The 26734-nt window shown below is 39.3% G+C and overlaps 1 protein-coding gene across 1 annotated transcript; it reads left to right on the top strand.

The window, feature by feature from the left end:
* Window positions 1–23: 23 nt before the first annotated feature.
* LOC124714186 (protein pelota) lies at window positions 24–26417 on the top strand. Its single transcript, XM_047243001.1, has 9 exons — window positions 24–228; window positions 336–428; window positions 503–653; window positions 5937–6050; window positions 6144–6284; window positions 6857–7079; window positions 14097–14289; window positions 23252–23358; window positions 26209–26417. The coding sequence occupies exons 1-9, from the start codon at window positions 188–190 to the stop codon at window positions 26301–26303; spliced, it is 1158 nt and encodes a 385-aa protein (XP_047098957.1). The 5' UTR covers window positions 24–187; the 3' UTR covers window positions 26304–26417.
* Window positions 26418–26734: the final 317 nt, after the last annotated feature.

Below are 26734 nucleotides of genomic sequence, written 5' to 3'. Positions count from 1 at the left end.
CAACTGATGCTTAGTCATCTCGCCGTCAGGTGGCAGAGCTGAGAACCTTCCGCACAACTAGATTTTCGTTGCTTCCGGTCAATGCTGGTGTAAGTGAAAGTGTGGTAGACGCTGTTATGAAAATGAGTGTGTCGTGCGTGAGACGTGTTTGCAACTTGGAAATGCTCGAGAAAAAAACAAAAACGAAATGAAACTAGTCCACAAAAGTGTTGACAAGGATGGAGAAGGGTATGTATAGATTTTCGTGTTATGTTACACCACAGAAGAAAAAATTAAAGTATTGTGCGAATATGTTTAACGTCACTCAACATCACTTTTATTTTTGATAAAAAAAGGAGTGTTTCCCTTATTCCGGAGGAGACGGAGGACATGTGGCACGCATATAACCTAATCAGCGAGGGAGATTGTGTGAGAGCTTCAACAATAAGGTATGTGTCAGCTTCTACGATTGGTATCATATGCACATAGAGTATTGTTCGTCAATGACAGTTTTGTTTGACAGGAAAGTGCAGACAGAGTCCTCCACAGGATCATCCACAAGTAACCGGGTTCGAACAACTCTAACAATTCGCGTTGAGGCCATCGATTTTGATACTCAAGCATGTATGCTAAGATTGAAAGGCAGAAATGTGGAAGAAAATCAGTATGTCAAGGTAAGTTAAATGTATTCAGATCCAACACAGTGCACTTCTCTCGCTTGTGGGAATGTGAGATCAATCCTGAAGTTGTTATTTCTAACCATAGTGTAATAATATTTCTTTAGCTCACTAGGTCATAAACCCTGCAAAATTTTTAAGTTTTACAAATGCACAGAATGTACCCAAGTATTACGCAATCACATAAATTCCATAGGCTAAGCATTTCACAAACATAAAGTGGTTTGCTCAAATGATGTGGCTAGTGTGTTATTGTGCCTCCCCCACGCCGCCCCCCCCCCCCCCCCCCACCAAGCTTATTTTGTGATGGCTTAATGTGAACTTGGTTGTCAACTGAATATTGTTGCATACTGTCTACTCTCCAGTTTTGCAGTGCATGTTATACAGGATGAACACAAAGTCTTGCCCTGATTATAACAATTTATTACAGATTAACCGTTTGACATAATAATTTACATTTGATGCCATTACATAGGTTAGTGTTACCAGCTTTTTTTAAAGACAAGTTACTTTATTAAACCCCAATGTGTGCTCCCTTGGTCGCTTGGAGAATGTCGAGGTGATATTCCAGTTCCCGTCAGGTGTTTCGTACCGTGTTCTGTCACAGTACCCACAGCAGCTTGTATCCCAGCCTTCAGTTTGTTGACATCAGCAACTGGTGTGACGAAGACCCTGTCCTTGATATAGCCCCAGAAAAAAAATGTCAAGGGGCGTAATGTCTGGAGAGCGGGGAAGCCAGGGTGTTGGAACGTTCCTGCCAATGCACCGATCCGGAAGTGTTTCATCCAGGAAATCACGTCCCTTGACTTTTTTTTGGGGGGGGGGGGGGGCGCTATATCAGGGACAGAGTCTTCGTCGCACCAGTTGCTGACGTCGACAAACTGAAGGCTAGGATACAAGCTGCTGCGGGTACTGTGACAGAACGCATGTTACAAAACACCTGTTGAGAACTGGAATACCGCCTCGATATTCTCCAAGCTACCAAGGGAGTACACGTTGAGGTTTACTAACATAAGTGGTCTTAAAAAAACTGTTAACACTAACCTATGTAATGGCATCAAATGTAACTCATTATGTCAAACGGTTATTCTGTAATAAATTGTTATAGTCGATGCTAGACTTTGTGCTCACCCTGTATATTGTTTTTTCTCTGTCTACATACACACACTGCAAGCCATTGCACAGTGCATGGTGTAGTATCCTACAAGCCTTTAAGTATTATTGCTCATTTACTCGGAATTAGGCCAGAGTGTTATATTGGACCAACCATGAAATCTTGGTTGTGGTGCTGGCCTGATTTGTAGTGTAGTGCTAGTCATAGGCTAGCTTGAAAGGTGATAATTCGGTTGTGTATTGGCAAAGACAATGAATAAAAATTCCAAATAAAGGTTGTAGTTTACATTCATTCCTGTTTAAACACATTTTGTCATAAAAACTAAACCTACCAGGTAAATTCAGAAAACTGTTATTAGGTAGTGGACAAGCTTTGCAAAGGGGAGAGATGATGTTCACTATTAACTTTTACCCTAATTTGTGTGGAGTTATTGAATCAACCCAATGTTTTCTAATCACTTAAACAAGCCCTGTATTAATGTCCTCATTCTATTAGAAATGCCTCAGATGTCCATGGTACAAGATCCATTTCCTTAAGGATTACTCCTAGGCATTTATCACCCAAGAAGTGAATTTTAATGGCAACATTTCAAAGTGTGCTCTCGTAAGAAATAAGGAAAGTTATTATCTAGTACATAACCTTTGAGCCAACATGTATTGACTCACAAAATAAATCTCTGAGGCAGCAAGTTTGTTTGTGTGTGTGTGTGTGTGTGTGTGTGTGTGTTTGTTTGTTTGGGTTATCGAGCTATCCAGAATGGTTTTCTTCATTTGAGACACGTGCAGGATGGTTTGAGCAGTATTTCCTGGGTGGGTAGCCTATGGGAAAACATTACATTATTAATCTTTTCCTGTTCGTGGGTTGCTGCTTCTTGTCGTCTCAAATGTGGTAGGGTGACTCTACAGAGAGCAGACAACCAAGGTAGTGGGGTTGATCTCAGGGTGCCCGTTACAGTTCTCGCGGAGTCATCCAGCTGAATGTCAATCTTACTGGCATGCACGCTCCTGTACCAGACAGGTGCGCAATATTCAGCCACAGGATATACGAGAGATGAGGCCGCTGTGCGGAGGGTGTCAGCTTCTGCACACCAGGACGGCTAAAAGTCTACACAAATGGAGGCTGAACTAGATCTCTCACGGCGAAAAGACATGCAGCGACCCCACAACAGCACTTTTAAGAGCCAAACATCTCTCTCTCTCTCTCTCTCTCTCTCTCTCTCTCTCTCACACACACACACACACACACACACACACACACACACACAGATATATTTACCAGTGATCTGCAGAAAGTTAAAAACCTATCATCATACTACTCTTCCAAATGTATTCTAACCGTGAGGTGTAACTGATGTGTCTCTGTAGCTGGTTTGGAGAAGGAAACAAATTACTAGACAGCAGAACTTCTCCAACTCAGTGTCCGGCGAAGCACTGTGATACACAGAACCAAATTAATATGGGCTGATGAATGGGGAGGAAAGTGGTCAGAAACTTTATATAGGAAGCCTCTCAAGAAATGATTTTGTAAAACTAATGAATTACAACTATAGAGAATTAAAATGTGTAATGTTAGATTGTATGTGATGAAAGAGTATAACATTTTCATCTGTCGTACAGACCTCCAATATAAACCACCACACAACCTGTAGTAAAGAATCTCGCTAAAAGTTCAACCCCAAGTTGCACCATAGTTCGAAGTTCATTTTGAAGTGCATGTCCTCCTATAACTGACAGTTCAAAGGTTGAAACAGTTTTCTTGGAGAACAGCGGTTTTTTATTACTTAAAAATGAATGTGAAGAGTCACACCTTCAAGAAACTTTCTTTTTTATGAGGTTATCAGTTTGTCTGTTTTAGACCATCTTCAGACCTCACACCATGCTGGTAGACGGTGGCAGTGAATGGAGCAGGTGCTACAACTTCACAAATGCTAACTGCGACCGCCTGCCGGCATGGTGCGAGGTCTGAAGATGGTATAAAACAGACCAAAACTGCTAACCTCGTAAAAAAAAGAAGTTTCTTGTAGTTGTTCATGTTTGTTTTCAAAGGTTGGAGTTAGGAAATGGCGTACCACCTCCAATAGGACCATGCTTATAAAGCACTGTGTTCAAACCAACCTTAATGTTGATGACAGCTTTACCTTTTCTGTAAATTGGTAACTACTCAGAATGAGCCTTTCACTGTACAGTGGAGTGTGCACTGTTTGGATATCTCTAATTGTGTGTGTGTGTGTGTGTGTGTGTGTGTGTGTGTGTGTGTGTGTGTGTGTGTGTGTGTGTGTCCATCAGGTAGGTGAAAATGCTTGAACAAGAAGAGTGAATGTAGCATTATGTATTTTTGCATTTGCTTTATTACATACAAACTTACTGCCGTGGTTATGGTTTTGTCATTGGTTCATCACACAGGCCAGCACTGTGGCGGGATTTCTGTCATCAATCCTGTTGGTAGAGGAGGCTATCTGTATGAGGGTGATATTATCAGAACCCACCTATAGGCTACAGAGATTCCACGGTGACAGCGAACCATCAGCAGTATTTCAGCCTCAATGTGTGTGTGGGGGGGGGGATTATTGGTGATCTTCTTGTGGGACCAGTCATCCTTTCTCAATGCCTCACAGGCGAGGCCTATCTGCGCTTCCTACTGGTCACCCTGCCTTCCCTGCTGGCGGACGTGCCTTTCATGGTACAAAGGATAATGTGGCTAGTACATGATGGTACTCCAGCTCACTACCCTCGTAAGTGTGGACTGAAACTAATACAGACAGAACACTCCCAATTATCTGAAGTGTTTATATGTGTGATATCAGTTATTGAAATCTATTCTATCAAAGACTTATCACCTTTTTCAACTGAGTGTACCTCCCTTGAAACACATTTCTGGCCATGTGTCCATATGACCTTTCTTTTTGCTCCTTATTCTCTCAGGGATTGTTTCCTGTAGTTTGTCCTCATATAGCAAAATCACTCTGTACATCTATACAATGCAATATACCAAACAGTGTGTGGTGGGAGGTACTTCTTGTACCATTGTTGTTTCTTCCCATTGCCTGTTCCATTTGCGTATGATGGTCATTTCACTTTACATCACTCCAGATTGTTATCCCCTATGTATGAGGTCTGTCTAAAAAGTATCCGACCTTTGATTTTCCTGTGCAAAATAGAGACGATAGCGCAGCGTCACTGTACACAGTAAAGGAAGAGACATTTATGCTCATGTGTGAATTTTGTCCCTTCCCAGTCGCTGCCTTTCGGTCGCTGAGTGAGGTGCTACACAACGTGTTCGTCGGTTTACCGATTCTCTCAAGATGACTGAACGTATTGAGCAAAGATACTGCATCAAATTTTGTCAAAAGCTTGGTGATTCTCAAAGCAAAACAATTCGTAAGATTCAGCAGGTGTTGGGAGAAGGTGCGGTGGGTGTAACACAAATTAAGGAGTGGTTCGGTTCGATTGATTCAAAAGTGGCTGCATATCAGCGGAGAGTGACCAGTGTTCTGGCAGGCCCCAAACTGCTCAGAGTGCAGCTCTTGTTGAGAGGGTTCAAAATTTGGTGATAGCAGATCGTCATTTGACTGTGCGGGAGATTGCCCAAGAGGTTGGAGTGAGTAAAATTGAAGATGCCACTGAAAGGATCCTGTTTTGAGAGTAGAGAAGAGATAATGCAGAACACGATGACAGAGCTGAACACTATTCCAAGAGAAGACTTCCAGAGGTGTTTCCAGCAGTGGAAGGATCGGTGGGCTAAGTGTGTGCAAGTGCAAGGGGCCTACCTACTTGGAAGGGGATTAGGGTCCCAACCCCATAGGTATTCAAAATATTTCTTCTGACCAAAGGTTGGATACTTTTTAGACAGGCCTCGTATCTTAGGTTGTTGCTGTTTACAGTATATGTCACCAACAGTTTAATTGAGAATAATAGACCTCTTTGCTGCTCTTGCACGATTTGTTACATTCTTTTGCGTTATGTGCCACTGGCAGTCCATACACCAGTCACCAATTCTCTGAATCTGATTCAGCACATGTTCATTGGTGGTACTGCCAGTTCTTTAGGCTATAAAGTTTCCTCTGTATCTGTTGATGACATTTTATCTTGTACAACATGATGAGAGATTTACATATTGGTAGAACTTATTGGTTTCTCATGGATTTCCTTTTTGTCTTTTAATCACAGATGGGAGCCTACCATACCCTGGATCTTGAAGTGAACAGAAAATTCACACTTTCAAAGCCAGAATGGGATTCTGTATCACTGGAAAGAGTTAATATTGCTTGTGATCCTACACAGGTATGTAAGCATTGTATGGTTACTACAGTTCACTGTTTTCACTGACTGCAATAAAGATACAATATGCCAAAGTGATTTTTACTTTACTTACAGAACGCTGATGTGGCAGCGGTAGTTATGCAAGAGGGGCTGGCTCATATTTGCCTTATTACAGCCACGATGACTTTGGTACGGGCAAAAATTGATCAAAGCATACCACGGAAAAGAAAAGGGAATGTACAGCAACACGAGAAAGTAAGTACAGTGAATAAGCTGTGAGGCTGTTCATAAGGAGGCACTGGACAAATAGAATATATGTAGGCTTGAGGTATGTATATGTAAGTGGTTAGGAATGAAGGTATAAATAACTAGTTAGGAAGAAGCAGTTAGTGCCATTATTCATGCATGATAATCAGCTATTGTGAAAAGAAATTGAGGTGGGAATGTACATTGGGGTGTGTGTTTGGTTGTTTGTTGAATGTATGTACTTTTGTTAGACTAAGAGCTAGTACTGTAAAGCTACTGTGAGTACTGTTTTCTGTTTGTTTGTGTGTGTGTGTGTGTGTGTGTGTGTGTGTGTGTTCCATGCATTGATTTGCTATAGGTGAGTGGTTGCCTTTCCCGTATTTTATGTATTGCTTCACCCTGCAATTTCCATTACTGTTATATACAATAGATGCCATTTAGTGTTTAATTTCTCCTTTTTACATAGTACTGTGACACAGATTCTGAAAATTTTTGATTGGTGTTATAATATTTACGTAGATTATTTTTTAACGGTAACTTGGTAAACATGGAATGTGTAAAACTTTCTTAAATATTTCCAGGGTATGGCAAGATTTTTTGAAAGTGTGATGCAGGGAATTCTTCGTCACGTCAACTTCGATATTGTAAAATGTGTTTTGATAGCAAGTCCAGGATTTGTCAGAGACCAGTTCTATGAATATATGTTCCAACAAGCAGTAAAAACTGATAACAAAATGTTGTTAGAAAATAAAAGCAAATTTATGCTTGTTCATTCATCAAGTGGCTTCAAGCATTCCTTGAGAGGTGAGTAGAATCATCTGTGTATTTAAGAAATATTTGATGATCACATTGACAGGAACCAGTAGGAAGAGATTTGGGCTTCAGGTAAGTGAGTTACTTGAAAACTGTAATGTTTAGATGAAATTCACTTCCATCGCACTCGGTGTTTTCAGATTATAATGAAAATAGGAGTGACTTTCAATGGAATTTTCTCTTTTGTCTGATCTCATTCATCAAGAATTATGTTGTTTTGCCTTTTTTTTATCATCCAGTATTCTTCGTACAAATAAATAATTCAGCACTGTTGTCCCTACCGTTGACTGAAAAATAAGATGTGTGAAAGCAAAATTAATGTCAGCCATCCACCCACAAGATTCTTCAATAATTAGAATAGGCAAAAAATTGAGTCAGTGTGGTAAGATCTAGAATGAAACCAGGTAGTTATTAATGTTGAAATAGGGGTAATAGATCAAGTGAAAGATGCAATGCCTTGTTGGCTTAGCTCTCTTGCGTAGTATGTTTTGCAGTGATAGCAGATGACTCATTTTTGAGAAGAGCCAGATTCAGTTCCATTGTAACCATTTTTACCTGTCTGCAATGGTCTATTATATCACTTGAGTTGAATGCTGACGTGGTTTCTCAAAAAAAAAGCAATAACTCATTCAGTTGTTTGTGTATTACATACTTACACATATTCTGTTATTGTGTCACCTTCCCTGTGCACAATGTGATCCTCCTTTACATGGAGATTTGGGAAAATAAATAGTCTATTTGTGAAATCAGTGTAAAGTGAGTTCACTTTTACCATCAGTTCTCTGCCTTGTTAGTATTTAATTTTTAGTTCACAAACTTGCACATCGCTTGATTACTGCTGTATTTTGTTATTATCTGTAACAAGTGTTACACCAGAATGTGAGTGAAATCTTTTGAGAGTACAGGAGGGGCTGATGTAATAGATCTTGGGTTTAGGAAATTTTGCCAAGATGATTCTATTCACTTTGAAATGACTTGGAGTTAAAAAACTGTTGATTTTTCCTAATTCAGGATATGAGGCGTCTAGTATCAAAACTGGCCAAATCTCAAAATTTTCAAAAATGAGTTCAAGTTTTCAGTTTAAAGTACATCACTATCAGGTAAAACTAGAATCTGCGTCAAAATCAGCCACATCTTTGTGTCACAGAGCATTGAATTCTTGATTGTGCAACAGAATGGGCCAAGTTTTGCACCAGTGAATTCATAACTGGTCATGTCCAGGAATGAGCAACGGTCCTCATGTCACTGCATTTTTTTTTGTATGGAATTTTGTGTTGTCACATTACACAATAATGTGACCATATCAGTAGGCAATTTGTTATATTCTGCCAATCTTTTGCACTAATTCCCACATTTGCGGGCTTCGTACCATGTGTTATGAAACGCAGCTAAATGTAGAAAAATATAAGTTAATGTGAATGAACAGAAAAAAATCTGTAAGGTTCGGATGCAGTATTAGTAGTGTCCTGCTCAACACAGTCACGCCATTTAAATATCTGAGCATAAAGTTGCAAAGCAGTATGAAATGAAACGTGCATGTGAGGATTGCAGTAGGGAAGGTGAATGGTTGACTTCGGTTTACTGGGAGAATTTTAGGAAAGTGTGTTTCACCTTTAAAGGAGGTCGCATGTAGGATGATAGTGCTACATCTACTTGAGTACTGCTCTACTGTTGGGGATCCGTACCAGATAGTTTCGAACAACATGCAGGCATTACAGAAATGCTGTAGTTTCGAACAACATGCAGGCATTACAGAAATGCTGTAGGAACTCAATTGGGAATCCCTGGAGGTAATGTTCTTTTTGAGAAACACTGTTGAAAAAATTCAGTGAACTGGAATTTGGAACTTAACTGCAGAACTTTCTGCAGTCTCCAACATACACTGCACATAAGGACCACGAAGATAAGATATGAGAAATTAGTGCTCTTACAAAGTCTTGCTCTATTTGCAAAGTGGAACAGGAAAGAAAATAATTAGTAGTGGTGCAGGGTACCCTCCACCATGCACTGTACAGTGGCTTGCAGAGTATCTGTGTAGCTGTGATTGACATGAAAGCAATCCTATTTCCTTGGTGATTGTATTTTGTCATTATTGTGTATTGCAACATGTGTACTGTTCAGAGTGCATCAATAGATGAAACCTCCAGATTTATAAAGTGCTGATGTAATGAAGCTTCCTTCTCACAAGGGAACCTCCCCATCGCACCCCCCTCGGATGTAGTTATAAGTTGGCACAGTGGATAGGCCTTGAAAAACTGAACACAGATCAATCGAGAAAACAGGAAGAAGTTGTGTGGAACTATGAAAAAATAAGCAAAATACACGAACTGAGTAGTCCATGTGCAAGATAGGCAACATCAAGGATAGTGTGAGCTCAGGAGCGCTGTGGTCCAGTGGTTAGCGTGAGGAGCTGCGGCGCGAGAGGTCCTTGGTTCAAATCTTTCCTCGAGTGAAAAGTTTAATTTTTTATTTTCAGACAATTATCAAAGTTCAGGCACTCACACATAATCAACTTCTCCCTCCAAAATTCCAAGACATGTTCAGATTTGCTTGGACATATGCAGGATTTGACAGTCTACACAAGGAAAAATTTGAAAATGTTAAAAACATATGTTTTGACAGAGCACAGGGAAAACTGTGCGACTGTGAAACTGTTGCATTCATTTGTTGCAGTTTATGTGACAAACTCTTATGTTTTCATCACTTTTTTGGGAGTGATTATCACATCCCCAAGAAAACCTAAATCAGGCAAGGTAGAAGAATCTTTTTACCCATTCGCCAAGTGTACAAGTTAGGTGGGTCGACAACATATTCCTGTTATGTGACGCACATGCCGTCACCAGTGTCATATAGAATATATCAGACGTGATTTCCTGTGGAGGAATCGGTTGACCTATGACATTGCGATCAAATGTTTTCGGTTCCCATTAGAGGCACATCCTTTCTCCTACTAATCGCACGGTTTTGTGGTGCGGTCACAAAACACAGACACTAAACTTATTACAGTGAACAGAGATGTCAATGAACTAACGGACAGATAAAGGAAACTTTTCACTCTAGGGAAGACTTGAACCAAGGACCTCTCGTTGTGCAGCTGCTCACGCTAACCACGGGACCACGGCGCTCCTGAGCTCACACTATCCTTGATGTTGCCTATCTTGCGCATGGACTACTCAGTTTGTATATTTTGCTTATTTTTTTCATAGTTCCACACAACTTCTTCCTGTTTTCCCGATTGATATGTCTTCAGTTTCTTAAGGCCTATCCACTGTGCCAACTTATAACTAAATCTGAGGGGGGTGCGATGGGGAGGTTCCCTTGTCAGTGGCATTTTCCATAGCTAAGACCAAAAGAATTATTATGAAGAAAAGAGAGAAGGCACAAAAGCGTGTGTGTCTAAAAGAGGAGCTATTTTACAATTATGGTATTGGAAGTACCAAAGTCTGTGTAAAAGAGGAAAATTGCTGGCTCAAATGACACTCACACAGTGATCAGAGACATTACTCTACCTGTCTTTGAAACAAAAGACATAAAAAATCTCCTGCATAAACACATTATCCCAACATGGGAAGATCTTTAGTCATTGCAGTTATATAAAACAATAATATTAGCTAATGAACCAGCTTGCACAGGTAATGAGAGTTCGAACACAGTCTCCAAAGTTTGCATCAGTGATTCACACGAGCTCCCTGATATTGTAATCTAAATGGGAGCGAATTGAGACCTACACCAACAGTATTACTTAATATACGTGAACAGTGTCTGTTATTATAATAATAATAATAATAATAATAATAATAATAATAATAATTCTATTAACATACTTGATTATTTGCAGATCTTTTCTTTTTATTGTGTTCAATATTTAAGTTAACTACAGACTTTTAGTGAGAGAAATCCTATTTTGTATTCGCCTCAGTTTTAGATGTTCTTAGTAATTTATTGACCAATTTATTTTGAGATTTTTTTAAAGAAAAGTAATTACATTGTCATGTTATTTTCATTTAAATGCTTTTTTCCTCAAGACTTTGGAATTTAAAGAGAGTAAAATTATATAAAATTAAAAAAAAGCCAAGTCTAAACTTAAATTAACTAAAAAAATGTGATCCTTATGAGATTTCAATAAACAGTAGAATTTAAATATTAAACCATTAAGGATGGAACTATGAAAGAAAAATGTATGTGCCCATCGTTGTGTCTGTAGAGATTTTTCATCCATATTGAAAAATATGCCTTCATTGACATGGTCAGTTTTGATACTAGATGCCTGTTATATGAATGGAATTAACAGTCACTGACTTCAAGCTAATTCCAGTCCACCAGATGATCTAAGACTGTTTGTCAGTAGATGCGCAAAATGAACACTGTACTTACCAGCACAGGGGGCTAAATCAAAATGCACATAGAAAGCAAAAGAAATGTGAAAATGTTGGAAACATGGCTTGCTTTATTTAGAAAAAGAGTGTAAAAAACAGAGGGTAAATGTAAATTTTTAGTGAATGAGACAGTAAGCTTGTCTTGTTTTGCAGACAACAGGTTTGGACAAATTCTATCTATTTTTTCATAAATGAAACTTAAAAAGTTGCAGTTTTTGGGTTCTTGTGCTATTACCTATTGAGACTTTGGTTCAGTTTCTGAAGTGTAATCAAATATCAGTTTTTAAGATATTTATATGAAAGTGTACAACTATAGGCTGACAATGGAATTGCTGTCATAATTTAATTTTATGTAATTAACAATGTTATGAAAAGGCTATGTTGTTACTCACCATATAATGGAGCTGTTGAATTGCAGGCAGGCACAATGAAAAGACTTTTATAAAGTAAGCTTTTGGCCAAAAGGCATTGTCCAAATTAGACAAGACCACACACACACGATCAGTGTGTCTGGTTGCCAAGGTCAGTCTGGTCTAGCCTCGGTAGCCAGAGAAAGTGGTCGTGTGTGCGAGTTGTGTTTGCATGAATGCGAATGTGAATGTGTGTGTGTGTGTGTGTGTGTGTGTGTGTGTGTGTGTGTGTGTGTGTGTGGTGTAATTCGGAGCTTACTTGGTGGCAGTCTGTGCGTTACCCCTATCTGTGATTCCCCATTTCTGCTATATGGCAAGAAGCAGTCTATCCTTTTCATAATATTGTCATGATTTCATCCTGGATTTTTCATTGTTTGACTTTTGATTCAGGTCTGACTTTCACATTAAGAATTGTTGTATTACTCATCACCATTATTGACAGTGAATAGAATTAATGCAATGAATGTGAGAGTTAAAGCATTTGACTTGCATGCACTAGGAGCAGTGTTTTAAGCCTCATCTGGTCTTCTGGATTTATGATTTCATTAAATAATTTCAGACAAATGTCAAATTGGTTTCTTCAAAAAGTCCAGTGCCCAATCCCTATCCTATCTTTGTGCAACCCAAACTTGTGCTCAATTTCTAATAATCTCGACAGAATTTTATGCATTAGCCTTCCTTCTGTCCTTATAACAGCACACAATACTGCCTGCAAAACTCCAGAGAGGGGGTTGTCCCATTATTAATGCAAGAGCTGTATGCATTGTAGCACATGATATGACTGTCAATATTTACTATTTATTGGTCAATTTAAAGAGTGCTTAATTTGAAAAATGATTGGTAATAGGCACTTTGATAGTAGCAGCTCTCTGCCATGGCTAATCACTAGGACATCTTGACCAGTGTCAATTATGTTTGGAAGTCAAATGTACTTTGTAAATTTGGTAGTTCCTCAGTGGTGAAGTTTCAACAGATATGTTATTATTTATTTACGTTTTATGACCTTCATTGGCCCACTCTAGCCAACTTAATACAAGGAATTTTTCAGTTTCCTGTCAGCCCAGTACGTCTTTGTTCTCTTGGATCTCATCTTTTTTTCTTCATCGGAAATCACCCTTCTTATTGTCTGTTTGTTAATTCTCATTTGCAGTCTGGTTTGTTTGTCTGTGAGTTTCCAGATTTTGTCAGTTTTGTTTCTTAGGTCTTCCAATGTAACCTGTAGCTCGTCCACATCTTCCTTGCTTTCTGTAATCCACTTAATGTTGCACTTACTATACCACAATTTTTCTATTCTCCTGATCCTGTTCTCTGGTGTTCTGATTAGATGTCCGGAAAATGAAATGGGTTTCTTCCTGGTTGTACTCATTACCGGTTCTATTTCCTTGGAGACTGTTTCATTTGTAGCTACCCTCCAGTGTCCTTCTTTCTGGTACAATTTGTTGATGCATGTTCTGATGATTCTTCTCTCTCTATTTTTAGTATTTTGTCTATTTGTGCAGTGTTGGTTGTATTGAAGACGGTTTCACTTGCGCATGTTATTTTTGGTTGAGTGACTGTTGTGTAGTGTTTTAATTTTGTTGCTTTTCACAGGCTCTTTTTGTTGTAGGTGTTCTTGGTGATGTATTGTGCTCTAATCAGTTTGTTTATTCTGTTATGCTATGTTGGCTTTTCATTGAGGTTACATGTTATGATTTCTTCCAGGTATTTAAATTTATCTATAATTTTCATTTCTTGGTTTCCTATAGCAATTTGGTTTATGAGTGGTGGGTCAGTTAACATGATGGCTGTTTTTTCGAAGGATATTCCAAGACCAATTTTCTGTGGTATTTACTCTAGTGAGATAACTTGTTTAGTTTCCTGAATACTGTTGGACAAGAAAGCAAGGTCATCAGCAAATCCTAGACAATTTAAACTTATGTTGTCTTTGGGTCTTCCAATTTGGATATGTTATATTAAACATTTATTTCTCTTCTGTGAATAACTAATTAATCGCTTTATATCCAGTAGAATGTCCTGTACAGTTGTGAGAGGTAATTAATATCACATACCTACTACATATTTGTTATCTTCCTAGATGAGAAAAGCTAGTAAGTTTATCCTCATGTTCTATCAAGTACTGTACTGGTGCATGACATACTATAACTTTCAGTGCTCATTTTACATAGACCATATGTATGATTTGGTACTAATTGTGCTTGTATTTTTATCCCTGTATATTTTAGAGGTTCTCACTGACCCTGCTGTTGCCGCTAAGATGGCCGATACTAAGGCAAGTGGTGAAGTCAGAGTTCTGGAATCTTTCTACACAATGTTGCAGACAGAACCTGCAAAAGCATTCTATGGCAAAAAACATGTTGAAAAAGCAAATGAAGCACAGGCAGTTGAGACATTGCTAATATCCGACAAACTTTTTAGGTAAGTTTCCAGTTTGTTTTGATTCAGTTACTGTACTTCAGCTACTTTGTCTACACAGAAAAAGTGGGAAGGTGAGAGAAAATGTTGTAGGAGAAGAATAAGCCAACTAAGCAGTTCTTACTGTCTATGTTTTAAAGTCTCTTAGTAATATAACAGTTGATTTGGTTTACACATTCCCCTTCATTACTAAGTTTAATGAAAAGTGACGTAAATTGTAGTCCTAGCTCGTCCCACACAGAAACTCTTTACAAAATGCTGGTATTGTGCATTCAAGGGAAGTTGCTAACTGATGGTGCAATGATACAGAATCCTGCTCATTATGTTATTTAGCACAATGACAATATTTGGTCAGGCATGCACAGAGTAGGAACTATAGTGCAGCAACGCCAGGAGCAGGTGAATGTAGGTGTTTTGCCATACAAAAGACCATGTGCCTGTTACGACATTGCGAGGCGATCCAACTTGGGGAGAGTGTGGAAACAGTTGACACAGCACTATCTACTGGTAGCTGCTGTAGTATTTAGCATATGTGCCACAAGACACAGCAAAGTCCAAGCAAGTGCAGCTCAAAAGCATATAAATAACTAGCCACTTTATGCTTAAGTCACTTGTCTCATATCACAGCTTTACTTGGGTGCCATTTGGAATACTGTTTGTGGACCACAGTTTGGCACTGCAACAGGGCAGTCTGCTCTGAAACCACAGGGGTTGGAGCCACCACCACATCGGGGCAGGATGGGCCGAGGGAAGCAGTTTGCTGGCCATTAATGCGGGGCAGTGGGTCACTGCCATTACATGTCCCACTCACTGTTTGCTGGACAGCACTGTGTGCACGAATCACACCACCACACTTGTGGCCATTGTTAGCCGAGGCAAACGAGAACAAAGTCGTCACTGACAGAGGTGATTGAGTCATGAGCCGCTGCTCGGCCAGTGCTATGCTCTTGTCAGCATTGCTGGATGAGAAGCCACAGGGGGCACTAGATGCCTCAGCCAAGCAGCTGCTTCGTGTATCAAACTCTGGCAGGGAGCGTTAATAAAGCAGTTTGGGAACTTCTGGCTGTGTGACTGGTACTGCATGGTGTCCCCCTTCATTCCATATCCATCAGGCACCTTCATTGGTGTCGGAGTATTGACATTGCTTTTTCAGCAGAACGTCTGAGCCTACAGTACAGTGAGTAAGAAATATAATTGTTATTGTCAAAATGTCTTGGTCGTGGAAAAGGAGCACTACTGCTGTGAATTTAGTTAAAAATTTAGTTAAAAATAAGGAGCCAGTGAATTTATCGCACTTACGGGTTAATGGAGATCACGATTGTCTAGTACTTGTATTCAGTGTAACTTGGAAGGTCATTCAGCACCATGTGCAGAACTGATATCAGTAATGTGTTTCATGTGTAATTGTTACAGGCATATTGTTAGACAGTGCTGAAAATGAAAACTGCTAATGATTAGAAGCAAGAATTAAGTGAATGTATTTTATTTTGTATCTCTTGTAGTTGTTAGTCTTAAAAATGTGTGTCGCGAAGGGTAAGGCTTCAGCAGAGTCTGGAAAGCAAGGAGGCAGTTCATTTATTGTCGGAAAGGTTAGCACAATTGACAGCAGCTAAAAGAAAGTTGCATGGTTTAGTAGAAGCCCAGTTGCCACAGGAAAATGTAGATTTGTCAGTCGCAAGCTTAGTTGCTCCTTTCTCTGGTAAATCAGCTGAGAATGTGCAAGCATTTATGGAGGATGTTAGGAATTTGGCAGAGATAGAAGGTTGGTCTGATATAGAATTTTTGACAGCAGCAAAATTAATTGAAGAAGAAAAAAACTTACGCGGGCTATACGGAGGCTCTCAAGGGAGCTAGGATGTTTGGGGAATTTAAAAAAAAGGGGTTATTTCAAAGGTCAACAGAACGAAATAGTGCCAGACATTTTAGGGAACAGTTGTGCATGGTAAGAAAGAGGCATACAGAATCAATAGAAGAATTAGTGGATGGAATGAGGAAGATCAGTGGTTGGACATACAAATTGGGGCAAAATGCTATGGTGAATGAAGTAATTTTACGTGAGGCTGAGCAGAGGGGACTTGATGTGAGGTTTGCCTTCGGAAATTTCAAGGAGTGTTAAGTCAGTGGTTCCAGTTGATTTGTGCACAGCTGACAGATTGACAGTAGAATCCTAGGAAATTGACATGTCAACTGGATTGCAAGCTAGACGGACAGTGTTTTCAGTGAATATAAGGTGTTACAGATGTGGAGAGATGGGGAATGTATGGAAGCTGTGTTGCCAATCGTGAGCAGTGGAAGTAGATGCAGAGGTCAGCACAGTGGCAGTAAAATAAGATGCTGTGAAGTTGTATGCAGAGGAGGGATTGTGCAGTCAGGGGATAGTGGGGAAGAAGAATTGGTGAATACTGTTGGACATTGGAGCACGTGTGTCAGTTGCCAGGGGGATCTGGTGGAACGTAAGCTATGGAACCCACCATGGTATAGATTTCGTGGATGGGGGATAGAGATGTCACATCATTGGGACTGGTGAACACACATTTTTGCCTGGGTACTGTATCAAGTTAGTGTAAAAGGCTATGAACCATTGTCTTGTACACACATTGGTGGAAGAAAAACTAAATTTACTTATATTGAGAGGGAGATACGTGATTGTTACTAAATGTAGTATCATTGATGACTTAATTGTGTATAGTAAGTAATGAATTAATGCAAACAGAATTTACTCATTCATCGGGTGGCATTCGTTGCATAAAAATTAGCTATTCTGAAAAGATTTATGTGACATCATTGCTGAGTTTCACAACATATTAACCATCACGTAGGAGAGCCTTCGCAGATGTAGAGAGAGAGAGAGAGAGAGAGAGAGAGAGTTTGATTTATAAAGCAGATACTTTGAAACAAAGCTTCTGCTCTTCCGCTTTCACTTTTTCTCTAATGGTCTTCTCATTGATGGGACTTTCAACCCTGCTCTTCCTTCATTCTGCTGCACTACTGGCTATTAAATTTGCAAAACCAGGAAGGATAGAAAGTAATGATTTTACTTATTTTGCATGTACTGCATAATGGGAAGAATACATTACTAAATTTGCAGGTTATTTGGGGGACGCAGAGTGCGAAATTTAGTATCCAGAACAGCTACCACTGACAAAACCTATACTGTCACTCAGTTGATCATTGAACTGAACTGAGCTGGGATGAACTGATATGGATATGTCAGTTTGTACAGCTTCAACTCTGGCAGTTCATCCTTCGAAGTGACTGGCGAGTAATGGCATGCCAATCTTTCAGCAACCTGTGACTAGGTGTTTTTCAGTTGGTTAGAGGTCTGAAGAACATGCTATCAAGGGCAGCAGTCGAGCACCCTCCGTGCTGAGGTTCACCAGGACACCATGGCAACATGCAGTGTTGCATTATATTGCTGAAAGATAACGTCACAGAGAACTCGAAGTTAGGGCACAGCTGCCAACCTTAACATCAGAAATGTGTTACCTATGAAAAAATCATGTGGCATTGATGGCCAGGAGGCCCCATCCGGGGAAGTTCGGCTGCCAAGGTACATGTCATTTCAGGTGACGCCACCGAGCGAGGTGGCGCAGTGGTTAAACACTGGACTCGCATTCGGGAGGACGACGGTCCAATCCCGCGTCCGGCCATCCTGATTTAGGTTTTCCGTTATTTCCCTAAATCGCTCCAGGCAAATGCCGGGATGGTTCCTTTCAAAGGGCACGGCCGACTTCCTTCCCCGTCCTTCCCTAATCCGATGAGACCAATGACCTCGCTGTCTGGTCTCCTTCCCCAAAACAACCCAACCCTCGGGTGACGCCACATTGGGCGACGTGCTTGTCGGTGATGAAATGATGATGAGAAGAGCACAGCACCTAGCCCACGAGTGGAGAAAATCTCCAATCTGGCTGATTATTGTACTCAGGCCTGCTGCATGGTAGGCAGACACATTACCAGTCAGCTAAGCAGGCGGACAGTGTTACCTGTGTCATGTACCAATGGCACCCTATACCGTGACACTTTATAATGATCTCGTATGATGATGATGAATTAAATCTGGCAACATTTATTCTCCTTGGAGTCTCAACACACAGATTGTCCGTTGTGGTGCTGTATAGAACTGTTAACTCATCTGAAGAGATGATGTGATGCCATTCCTGTGTCCTGTATTGCTGTTAGCTGCACGAACCTGGCACGCCGAAAGGCTGCTGCAACACACACTCCTAACTATTTTGTGTGATTACACTGAAATGATGATGATTTGTTATTTAATTGAAAGAAGTGTTGCATTGTGGTTGTGAATTTTATAGTTAATCTTAAATTTTCTCTTATTATTAACTGCAAACATGATTAAGGATTCAGTGTTTTGGTATACGAGTTTGACTTCCAAGATCCCTGAAGAGGGCTCTGCAAGATGTTTGGTATTCAGTTTTACGTTAATGTTCCTACTGCACACTTCTGTAGAATAAATACATTTAATAGTTGCCATTCCTGGCATTGTTTGCGAGCTAATATGTCTGTAGGCAGGCTGCAGACACCGTACGCACACTCACCTGTTGTCCAGTGTGACAGATGGTGTATTGGTTTGAATCAAAAAAATAAACTAGATTAGTTAGGAGTGGCCTTGTAAAGAAGTCTGTGAAAATTATAGCAGAATCTAGGACTTCCAACTGGTGTGTCAGTAGCATCTAATCACAAAGCAGTGCACTGACTGAGGCTGTAACTTAATTATGGTCAGTTCAGATATTGTTGCTTGTGTCAGTACTGCAACTGGCTATTGCAGCATGTGCAGGTTTGAGATGTTTATCCAGAATTGCTCTTTTTATGGTTCTGTACCTCAGTCAGCAAAAGTGGGGTCCTTATAGGATAATTTTGTTATCTGGATGCCTGTCTGTCCACCTGTTAAGACCCCTTTTTCTCAGGAATGGATAGAGGTATCAAGTTGAAGGTTATATCATATACTAAGGCCCCTTGGCAGTGTAAAAAATTAAGCTTTTGAGTCAATACAATCAAAAGATATGGCCGATACAATCAAAATGTATGGTTATTTTTTGATAGTCACAGACTCACTCATCATAGCCTATAGTGTACTTCCCATTGACAGAGAATCATGAAATTTAGCAGGAAGCGATGTTTCACACTACAAGTGAAGGAATAATATCCAGAAATTGTTATTTTGTAATTATATCACATAAAAAATAATTTTTTGCCATTACAAATTTACATTGCACTCGTAATCCATCAGAAGTCTCAGGAACGCACTCGTAATCCATCAGAAGTCTCAGGAACTATTCTGGGGATTTTGATCTAGTTTTCAGGAACTGTTCTAGGGATTTTGATCTAGAAAGAGCTAAAGTGATTCATGAGGAAGTTTTGTGTGTATCATGTACAAATATTTCGGGCTGATTGGCTGAGGATGAAGTGAAATCCCTTGTTGCTATGAAAATGACATCTTTACCATCTAGTGGAGACAGGCATAAGGCCACCCAACTACTGCACCACGAGGTGCTAGCATTGCAAGTCATTTACAAACTGCTCATTCTACTAACAAATATTCCTTGACAGTCTATGCCTGTGACATGTATAGGATTGTCAAGGTTTGAAAGCAAACTAACACTAATAATTGATGTGGGATTGCACTTCCATTGCTTGAGGTATGGTTCCAGTATTCTATAGAATATCTGTCAAAGCATTCCACAAAACAATTCGACATTTGTGTGACAACAATAGCCCTATAGCCAACTGCACCATTTAATTCTCCAGGGACTTCAGTCACATTTTACCAGTAATCACAACGAGGACGAGAGCAGACAAAGTCAGTGCATCTTCTTCCTCTTGCGTTACGGCCTCTGGAGGACCACGGGTAGCCCCTTCGTGGACTGCATTTTCCTCTTCTTCTCCCAGAACCTCTTCATTCTCTCTCTTCTCCTCTCCCGCTCTTCTTCCGAGATCTTCAGTTTCCGTTTCTCGTGGCGGCTCCACTGGTGACATTCTAATCTTTTCCTGTATTCTTCTCTGCCATTGACCTCCGGCATATTTGTCGGTGTATATTTGTTCCTCCAATTTTCCTTTCCTTCGACCTTGATCCCCAATTCCAACCAGTCCTTCCGAAGTTTAACAATCCACTTGGTTCCTGTTTTTCCCCTTGTCCTCCCTGTTGTTTCCCACACTCTCTTCGTCATTCTGTCCATCCTAACTACGTGCTCAGCAAACCTTGCCCTTTTGAGTCTGATTTCCCTGGATATTGTTCTCATGTTCCGGTACAATTCTTCCCTAGGTCTTCGCATCCACCTCTCTGGGGACCTAGTATTTTTCTCAGCATTTTCCTCTCTTCTTCCTCTAGTTGCTCTGCCCCATTTCTTCCTAGTGTCATCGTCTCAGCAGCATATAATACTGCATTCCTCACTGTTGCCTTGTAGTGGCTTATCTTTGCCTCTGTGGATATATTCTTTTTGTTGTATACCTCTCTCGTCGTGCAGAAGGCTGACCTCATCTTCTTTATCCTCTCTGTTATTCCCTCCTTGCTCCTGTTCCTTCCTGTTATAAATCCTCCCAGGTATTTAAATTTGTCCACCATTTGCACAGTGCCTTCCGGTGTTTCCCAGTCTGCAGTGGTGTTTAATGTCTCTGTCTTGTTATAGGCGATCCTCAGTCCCACCTTTCTGGCTACCTTACTTAAGTTGTCGAGTTGTGTCTTTGCATCTTCTTCCGTCTCACTATTGCTATGTCATCTGCAAAGGCTAGGCAGTCCACTTGAGCCCTGTTGTCCTTTTACCCCACATGGGTCTTTGGTATTCCCATTTTTTCGTTTATTGCTCTCCACTGCCTGATCACTTCGTCCAATGCTATATTGAACAGCAATGTCAGTGCATCACAATTACTAATTAGCTTTTATTAATTAATGTGTTAATATAACTCCAAAACTAATAAATGAAAAACTACAATAGCAAATTACACAAAAAATTTAAACTTGAAATAAGAAAGGTTCTTGAATGTCATGGAATTCCTGGAACCAAAATCTTGCCATTGTCGATATTAATCACAGGCAAAAATAGACGAGATTCTCAATTCCCAGGATGGATGAACTACTGCACACATAATTAAGTTTGTACGGACATCTGAATGCTAACCCTACTCACACTGGTCCAGCTTTCTTTCCGTTTTCTGTGCAAGTTGTTAATAATCTTTTGCTACCTATAATTTCTCCCAGGCAACTTCAGAATTGCAATGAGTGTATTCTAACTAGCATTGTCAAAGGAAAAAAAGAGCTACAAATGATACAAACATAGGTTTGCCTTTCTTCAGCGTGTCTTCTAATGTACATCGCTGAGCGAAGAATTGCCCTACATGTTCCTACTCTTCCCTGGAACCCAACCTGTCTGCCATGAGTTTGGTTTCTACAAGGATAACATTCTTCTGTAAATAATTTGTGTTAATATTTTCCAACCATTACTTGTTAAACTGGTGGTTTGGTTGTAATCACACCTGTCAGCATTTTTCTTCTTCGGAAATGCAATTACTGTATTACATTTTTCCTGAGTCTGGTTGTATTTTGCCTGTCCCATACATCTTGAACATTAGGTAGATAATTTTATCTTGGTTGGCTCTCCTGAGGATTTCAGTAAATCTTAGACAATGTTGTCCACTGCAAGGGTCTTATTTCCACTTAGGTCTTACAGCACACTGTTAAATTATTCTTGCAGTATTGTATACCTCCCATCTCATCTTCACCTATTTCCCTTCCCTTGCTATAACATTGTCATCAGGTTTGTTTCCCTTATAAACACCATCTACAGACCTTCTGATGGACATTTGAACAATATATTGCAATCTAACTAAAACTAACAACAAGACCTACAGTTATTTTATGCAAGATAATGTGACAGCAAAAACTGGTAATGGATTTATGACAGTATTACAAGGTATTTGTGATGGTAGGATAGTTCAGTTATCAAAAGCACAAGTTGGCTATTTGAACCATTGCGTTAATGAATGGGAGTCCAGTATCTTAGTGTTGCGCCATCTCACCAAGGTCTGTGGCCTGGTACATTTTTGTGTATCTAATCTTACCTCATTGCCTTGTTTTATACTTGTTGTAATGTGATATTAAATTATATTCATCAAAGTGTGTCTGTTAGTGTGACTGAACTGTATTCTGTATTGCATAACAGCTCTTTAGATATATCTTTTGATTTTCCAATTCATGTAGTGTTTGAAAAGTGTCCCTTTCATACTAGACAATGCATTAATTAGGTTGCAGTGGTCTTAAAACCACAGTAACTGGGCTACTTTCCAGTGAAAACATGATGCGAGCCAACTAATTTGTTTTCATGCTGTTCCTTTAGGCAAGTCCACCAGAAGGAGCATACGATCATACTTCCTTCTTCCAGCTGAGGAGTGTTATGTTGGCTTTGTAAAAGTGTGGACAGTAGTATAATTGTTTTCACTAAACTGATAATCGAACAGTCCAATTGGTTACTTAGACCGCCTTTTTAATAATTATTTTGAGCTAAGAAAATGCATAATATTTTACCACCACCAATATTGACAACATACAAAGTTTTATTGAACTGAGATAAATGTTGAAGGGAGATGATTAGGAAATGGAGCAATTATTGACAACTGCATCATCCAATAGATAAGAATTGGCTTGAAAATTGATATAATTTTACTGCAAAAACATGCAGTAGGTTTGGTTTAATGCATACTGTAATTCTTGTTTGTCACTTTCACTTTATACTCTGCAAACAAGATTTTCTGTTCATTGTGTGACATATTAGGAAAGATGGCCTCATCTTCACCTATTTCCCTTCCCTTAGTATAACATTGTCCTCAGGTTTGTTTCCCTTATAAACACCGTCTACAGACCCTCTGATAGACATTTGAACAATATATTGCAATCTTATTTCAAAAACTAACAACTATGAGGCTTTTTCATGTAGGAACATGGTGTTTTTAATTTCAGAATACAAGATGTTAAACAAAGGAAAGAATATGTAGCTCTGGTTGATGGAGTAAGAGAATCTGGAGGTGATGTGAAGATCTTCTCGAGTATGCATGTATCTGGTGAACGTAAGTATCAAAGTTTTGAAGTACTGGTATATCTTATTAGATACAATTGTTACATTCCATAGAATCGCTATGTATATCAGATTCACTTAAATGGAGAGGCATTTTATGTGTATTTTTAAGTTTAAAATAGCAGGGTTTTGTAGTATTTATACCAAAAATAACCATTATCCTCTTCCTTAAACACGTTTAAGTGCAAAATTTATAAACTAAATTAAACTCCATCCAAACAGACCTTGGAAGGCCCAACAGTACTGACCGACTGCCTTGACATCATATACTTAAAAATTTAACATTGAAACACACAATAATGCACTAAAATTATTATTCTATGTCCATTGAACTCCCAATCTGCTCTTGTCACAACCGTTTAGTTCTATAGGATTTTGAGAGTGGCAGAACATAAGGCGCTTTAATTTGCAGTTCACTGCAGCATTTCCTCTGAAAAGAAGGGTACTGTAATGGATCTGGGAGATGTGTTATTTTCTACCGGATTTGTTGATACCAAATTGTAAATGTTTTCTTATATTTCTTGTCAGAATTTTTTTTATTATAATTTGCCTTATTATATGTTAATTTACTTATATTTTTGAGAGTGAAAGCATATTGATTACTATTAGTAAATGTGTTGAAGAATAGCAAAGATACTGATTACAAGTGGAAGCTTGTGTGTTGTGTAAAATGTTTTTGACGCTGGAGTCATCTTTGACTATAGTCAGTCGGCAGTGATCTCGTGGTGTGTGTTGATGGTAGAACAATGTGCAGGTCGCCGTCATAAATAATTTTGAATTATGTTACTATTTTTTTATATAAACTTTAAGAAGAAACCACATTCTAAGAAATGGTATTTGAAGCACCAAAAATGAGGCAAACACATTGAACCAGGTCATTTCTGCAGCCGACAAAGATGCATTGTGGAATCATACTTCCACTAGACAACTGAAGCCAAGACAAATATCGCCTTGTAAACATCTAACGGAAAAGGCACTGCCACAAAATATGTCAAATTTAAGTAAATAAAAAATAGTGAGCATATTTCAACTTTGTGTCTCATCCGGGATACCATATTTCAGTACATTGACCCTTGGCAGTCTTAATCAAGGCACTTACTGGTTTTTCTTGAATAGAAATGGATGGGCCACCAGGCATTTGTTTCTAAAGTGAGCCCATTTCATCAAGGCTGAAAACCTACTTCACAGTCTAGCCTTTTTCTGTCACATTTTCTTGAACCTCATTTTAAATTACTCGCCTCCAACTTTGTCTGCCACAGATGCCTCTCCTGTCATTTTAATTTTGTGAAAACTAAAACGATACTAGAAGCGGTCAGAGCAACCTGAGCTCACTGAGAAACGTGATGGATCGCCCTCTTCTTTAATTAAACCTTCATACAAGCTCTTGGATTTAACTTGAATAGCTGCTCAAGAGAGAGGCCTGTGCTGTTGGCTGTGGTGCTCGGTCCAATGGCTTAGCATTTTTTCCATTCCGTGTTAGATTTGGTCACTCTAGCCACACATAAGTCAGTTGAACAGTGAGCAGCTTCTTGAACTAATTTCGCACTGTCATGAACAGTTCTCGCTGTGGCTTCAGTAAGTCCCAAAGTATGTTAAATGTCAACAATACGCTTACCTTTCTCATAACAATCCAAAACTCTCTCTCTCTCTCTCTCTCTCTCTCTCTCTCTCTCTCTCTCTCTCTCTCTCTCTCTAATGAATACGAAATTCATACTCTCTTCTTTCCCTCGATGGGCACACTTCCATTCCTTTTACCCAACATTTTTAATACAGGTACTGCTGAGTGGAGCTTCACAGCTCTAATGACCTGAACTGATGATTTACATCTCGCAAACATGACAGGAGAAGCGTGTTTAAATGCGCTAACCCTCTACTGCTTCAGGGTACTGTTACTGCATGACAGCAGTGGATTTAAAACTAAAATTGTTTATATGTAAAAATGCAAATAACAAATCCACGTATAATGGGGTGTATCTGTATGTATTACTGTGCATAATGATAAGTAGCTTGTATGAATTCAAACACTTCAACACACATTAAAGCATATTAAATGTTGGCAGCATACGTGGAGAGGAATTAAAATGATGAAGATTTGTAGCCTAGCCTTGTTTTTAAAAATATGTTTCATTATTTTATAAATATATTGAACTGAAAGTAAAATATATTTCCAGCCTCTTGTTCATCTAATTGGGTAATGTGAATAATTTGGAAGACTTACCTAGTGTTTGAGGACACTGTTCCCTATCTATTCAGACTGACCATGTGTTCACTTGTATATATAAATTACCAGAACTTTTTTTCTTTTGGAACAGATGAGCACATATAAAAATTACAGAGGATGGGGGTGACAAATTGAAGTGATAACTATGACCTCAAGAGACATTAAAGAACGTAAAAAAGGAAAGATACAGTTCAGGTGACTGAAGGAGTCTGGAAGCAGCATACTTAATGACAGGATGTATTTGTTGAAGGGACTGAAGCTTCAGGGAGGAGCCATAGATGTGACTTGTGAACGACACTGAAAATAATCATTCATATTACACTTATTTCCATGGGTGACAAAAATTTAGTTTTATTTAGCTATAGTCAGGTTGATGTAAGATAACCACGACAGTTAGCAATGCTGGTGCCAGCTTCAACTGCATAGTGCTAACAGCCGCACGTGAAAACAGTAGTTTACAAAATGGTGGTATGTGATTGGTAGAGGTAGATGCACAAAGCTGCTGCTCCCAGCCCACAACAACTGCCAGGGGTCTTCTTACGTAAATTCGACTATACGCTATACGAATTGTGTAGGTGATGATTATTTTGCAGTAAATTTTTCAATGTTTTATTTTTTCAGAATTGGATCAGCTGACTGGTGTAGCAGCTATCTTACGATTTCCTATGCCAGAATTAGAGGATGAAGATGAAAGTGAAGATGAAAAAGAAACCTAGTGGCACGTCGGTTATGTTTATTTTGTTTTGTATTTATTTAAAGACTCTGTATCTGTATTTATAAGGAGCTTATGGGTGTTGTACAAGATGATTAATATATATACTACCCGCATATAAATGCAACTTTATTTCATCTTCATATCAGCCACTTTAAAAAGATCAAACTGAGGTGGGTTTAAAAGTGAGTATCATGATAGGAATTTCCATAGCTCAAAACCTGTAGACAAAATCAGAACTTCATAAAGGTTCTGGAATAAATAGTACTGAACTCTTGAAGTATTTAAGTGGATTCATCATACTGTCAGTGCAGTAAAATGGTCTTTTTTTTGGGTTGCGTTAATTTGCAGTGTGTCTACCTTATGGCGGAATGAGTGACTTTGTCAGAGGATGGAGTGCTGTGTGTACTTTCCAAATCACCACGTATACACTTG

The sequence above is a fragment of the Schistocerca piceifrons genome, chromosome 1 (genome assembly GCF_021461385.2).
Source record: "Schistocerca piceifrons isolate TAMUIC-IGC-003096 chromosome 1, iqSchPice1.1, whole genome shotgun sequence".
Taxonomy (NCBI): Eukaryota; Metazoa; Arthropoda; class Insecta; order Orthoptera; family Acrididae; genus Schistocerca; species Schistocerca piceifrons.
Note: the sequence above shows the minus strand (reverse complement) of the source record. Positions and strands in the feature narration are given on the sequence as shown.

What these genes read in the sequence shown, in the direction of transcription:
- LOC124714186 (XM_047243001.1), top strand. Translation starts at nt 188, where the DNA reads ATGAAACTAGTCCACAAAAGTGTTGACAAGGATGGAGAAGG. An exon ending in ATGTACAGCAACACGAGAAA is followed by an intron (nt 6,285 to 6,856) that starts GTAAGTACAGTG and finishes AAATATTTCCAG; the next exon opens with GGTATGGCAAGATTTTTTGA. An exon ending in CTTCAAGCATTCCTTGAGAG is followed by an intron (nt 7,080 to 14,096) that starts GTGAGTAGAATC and finishes TGTATATTTTAG; the next exon opens with AGGTTCTCACTGACCCTGCT.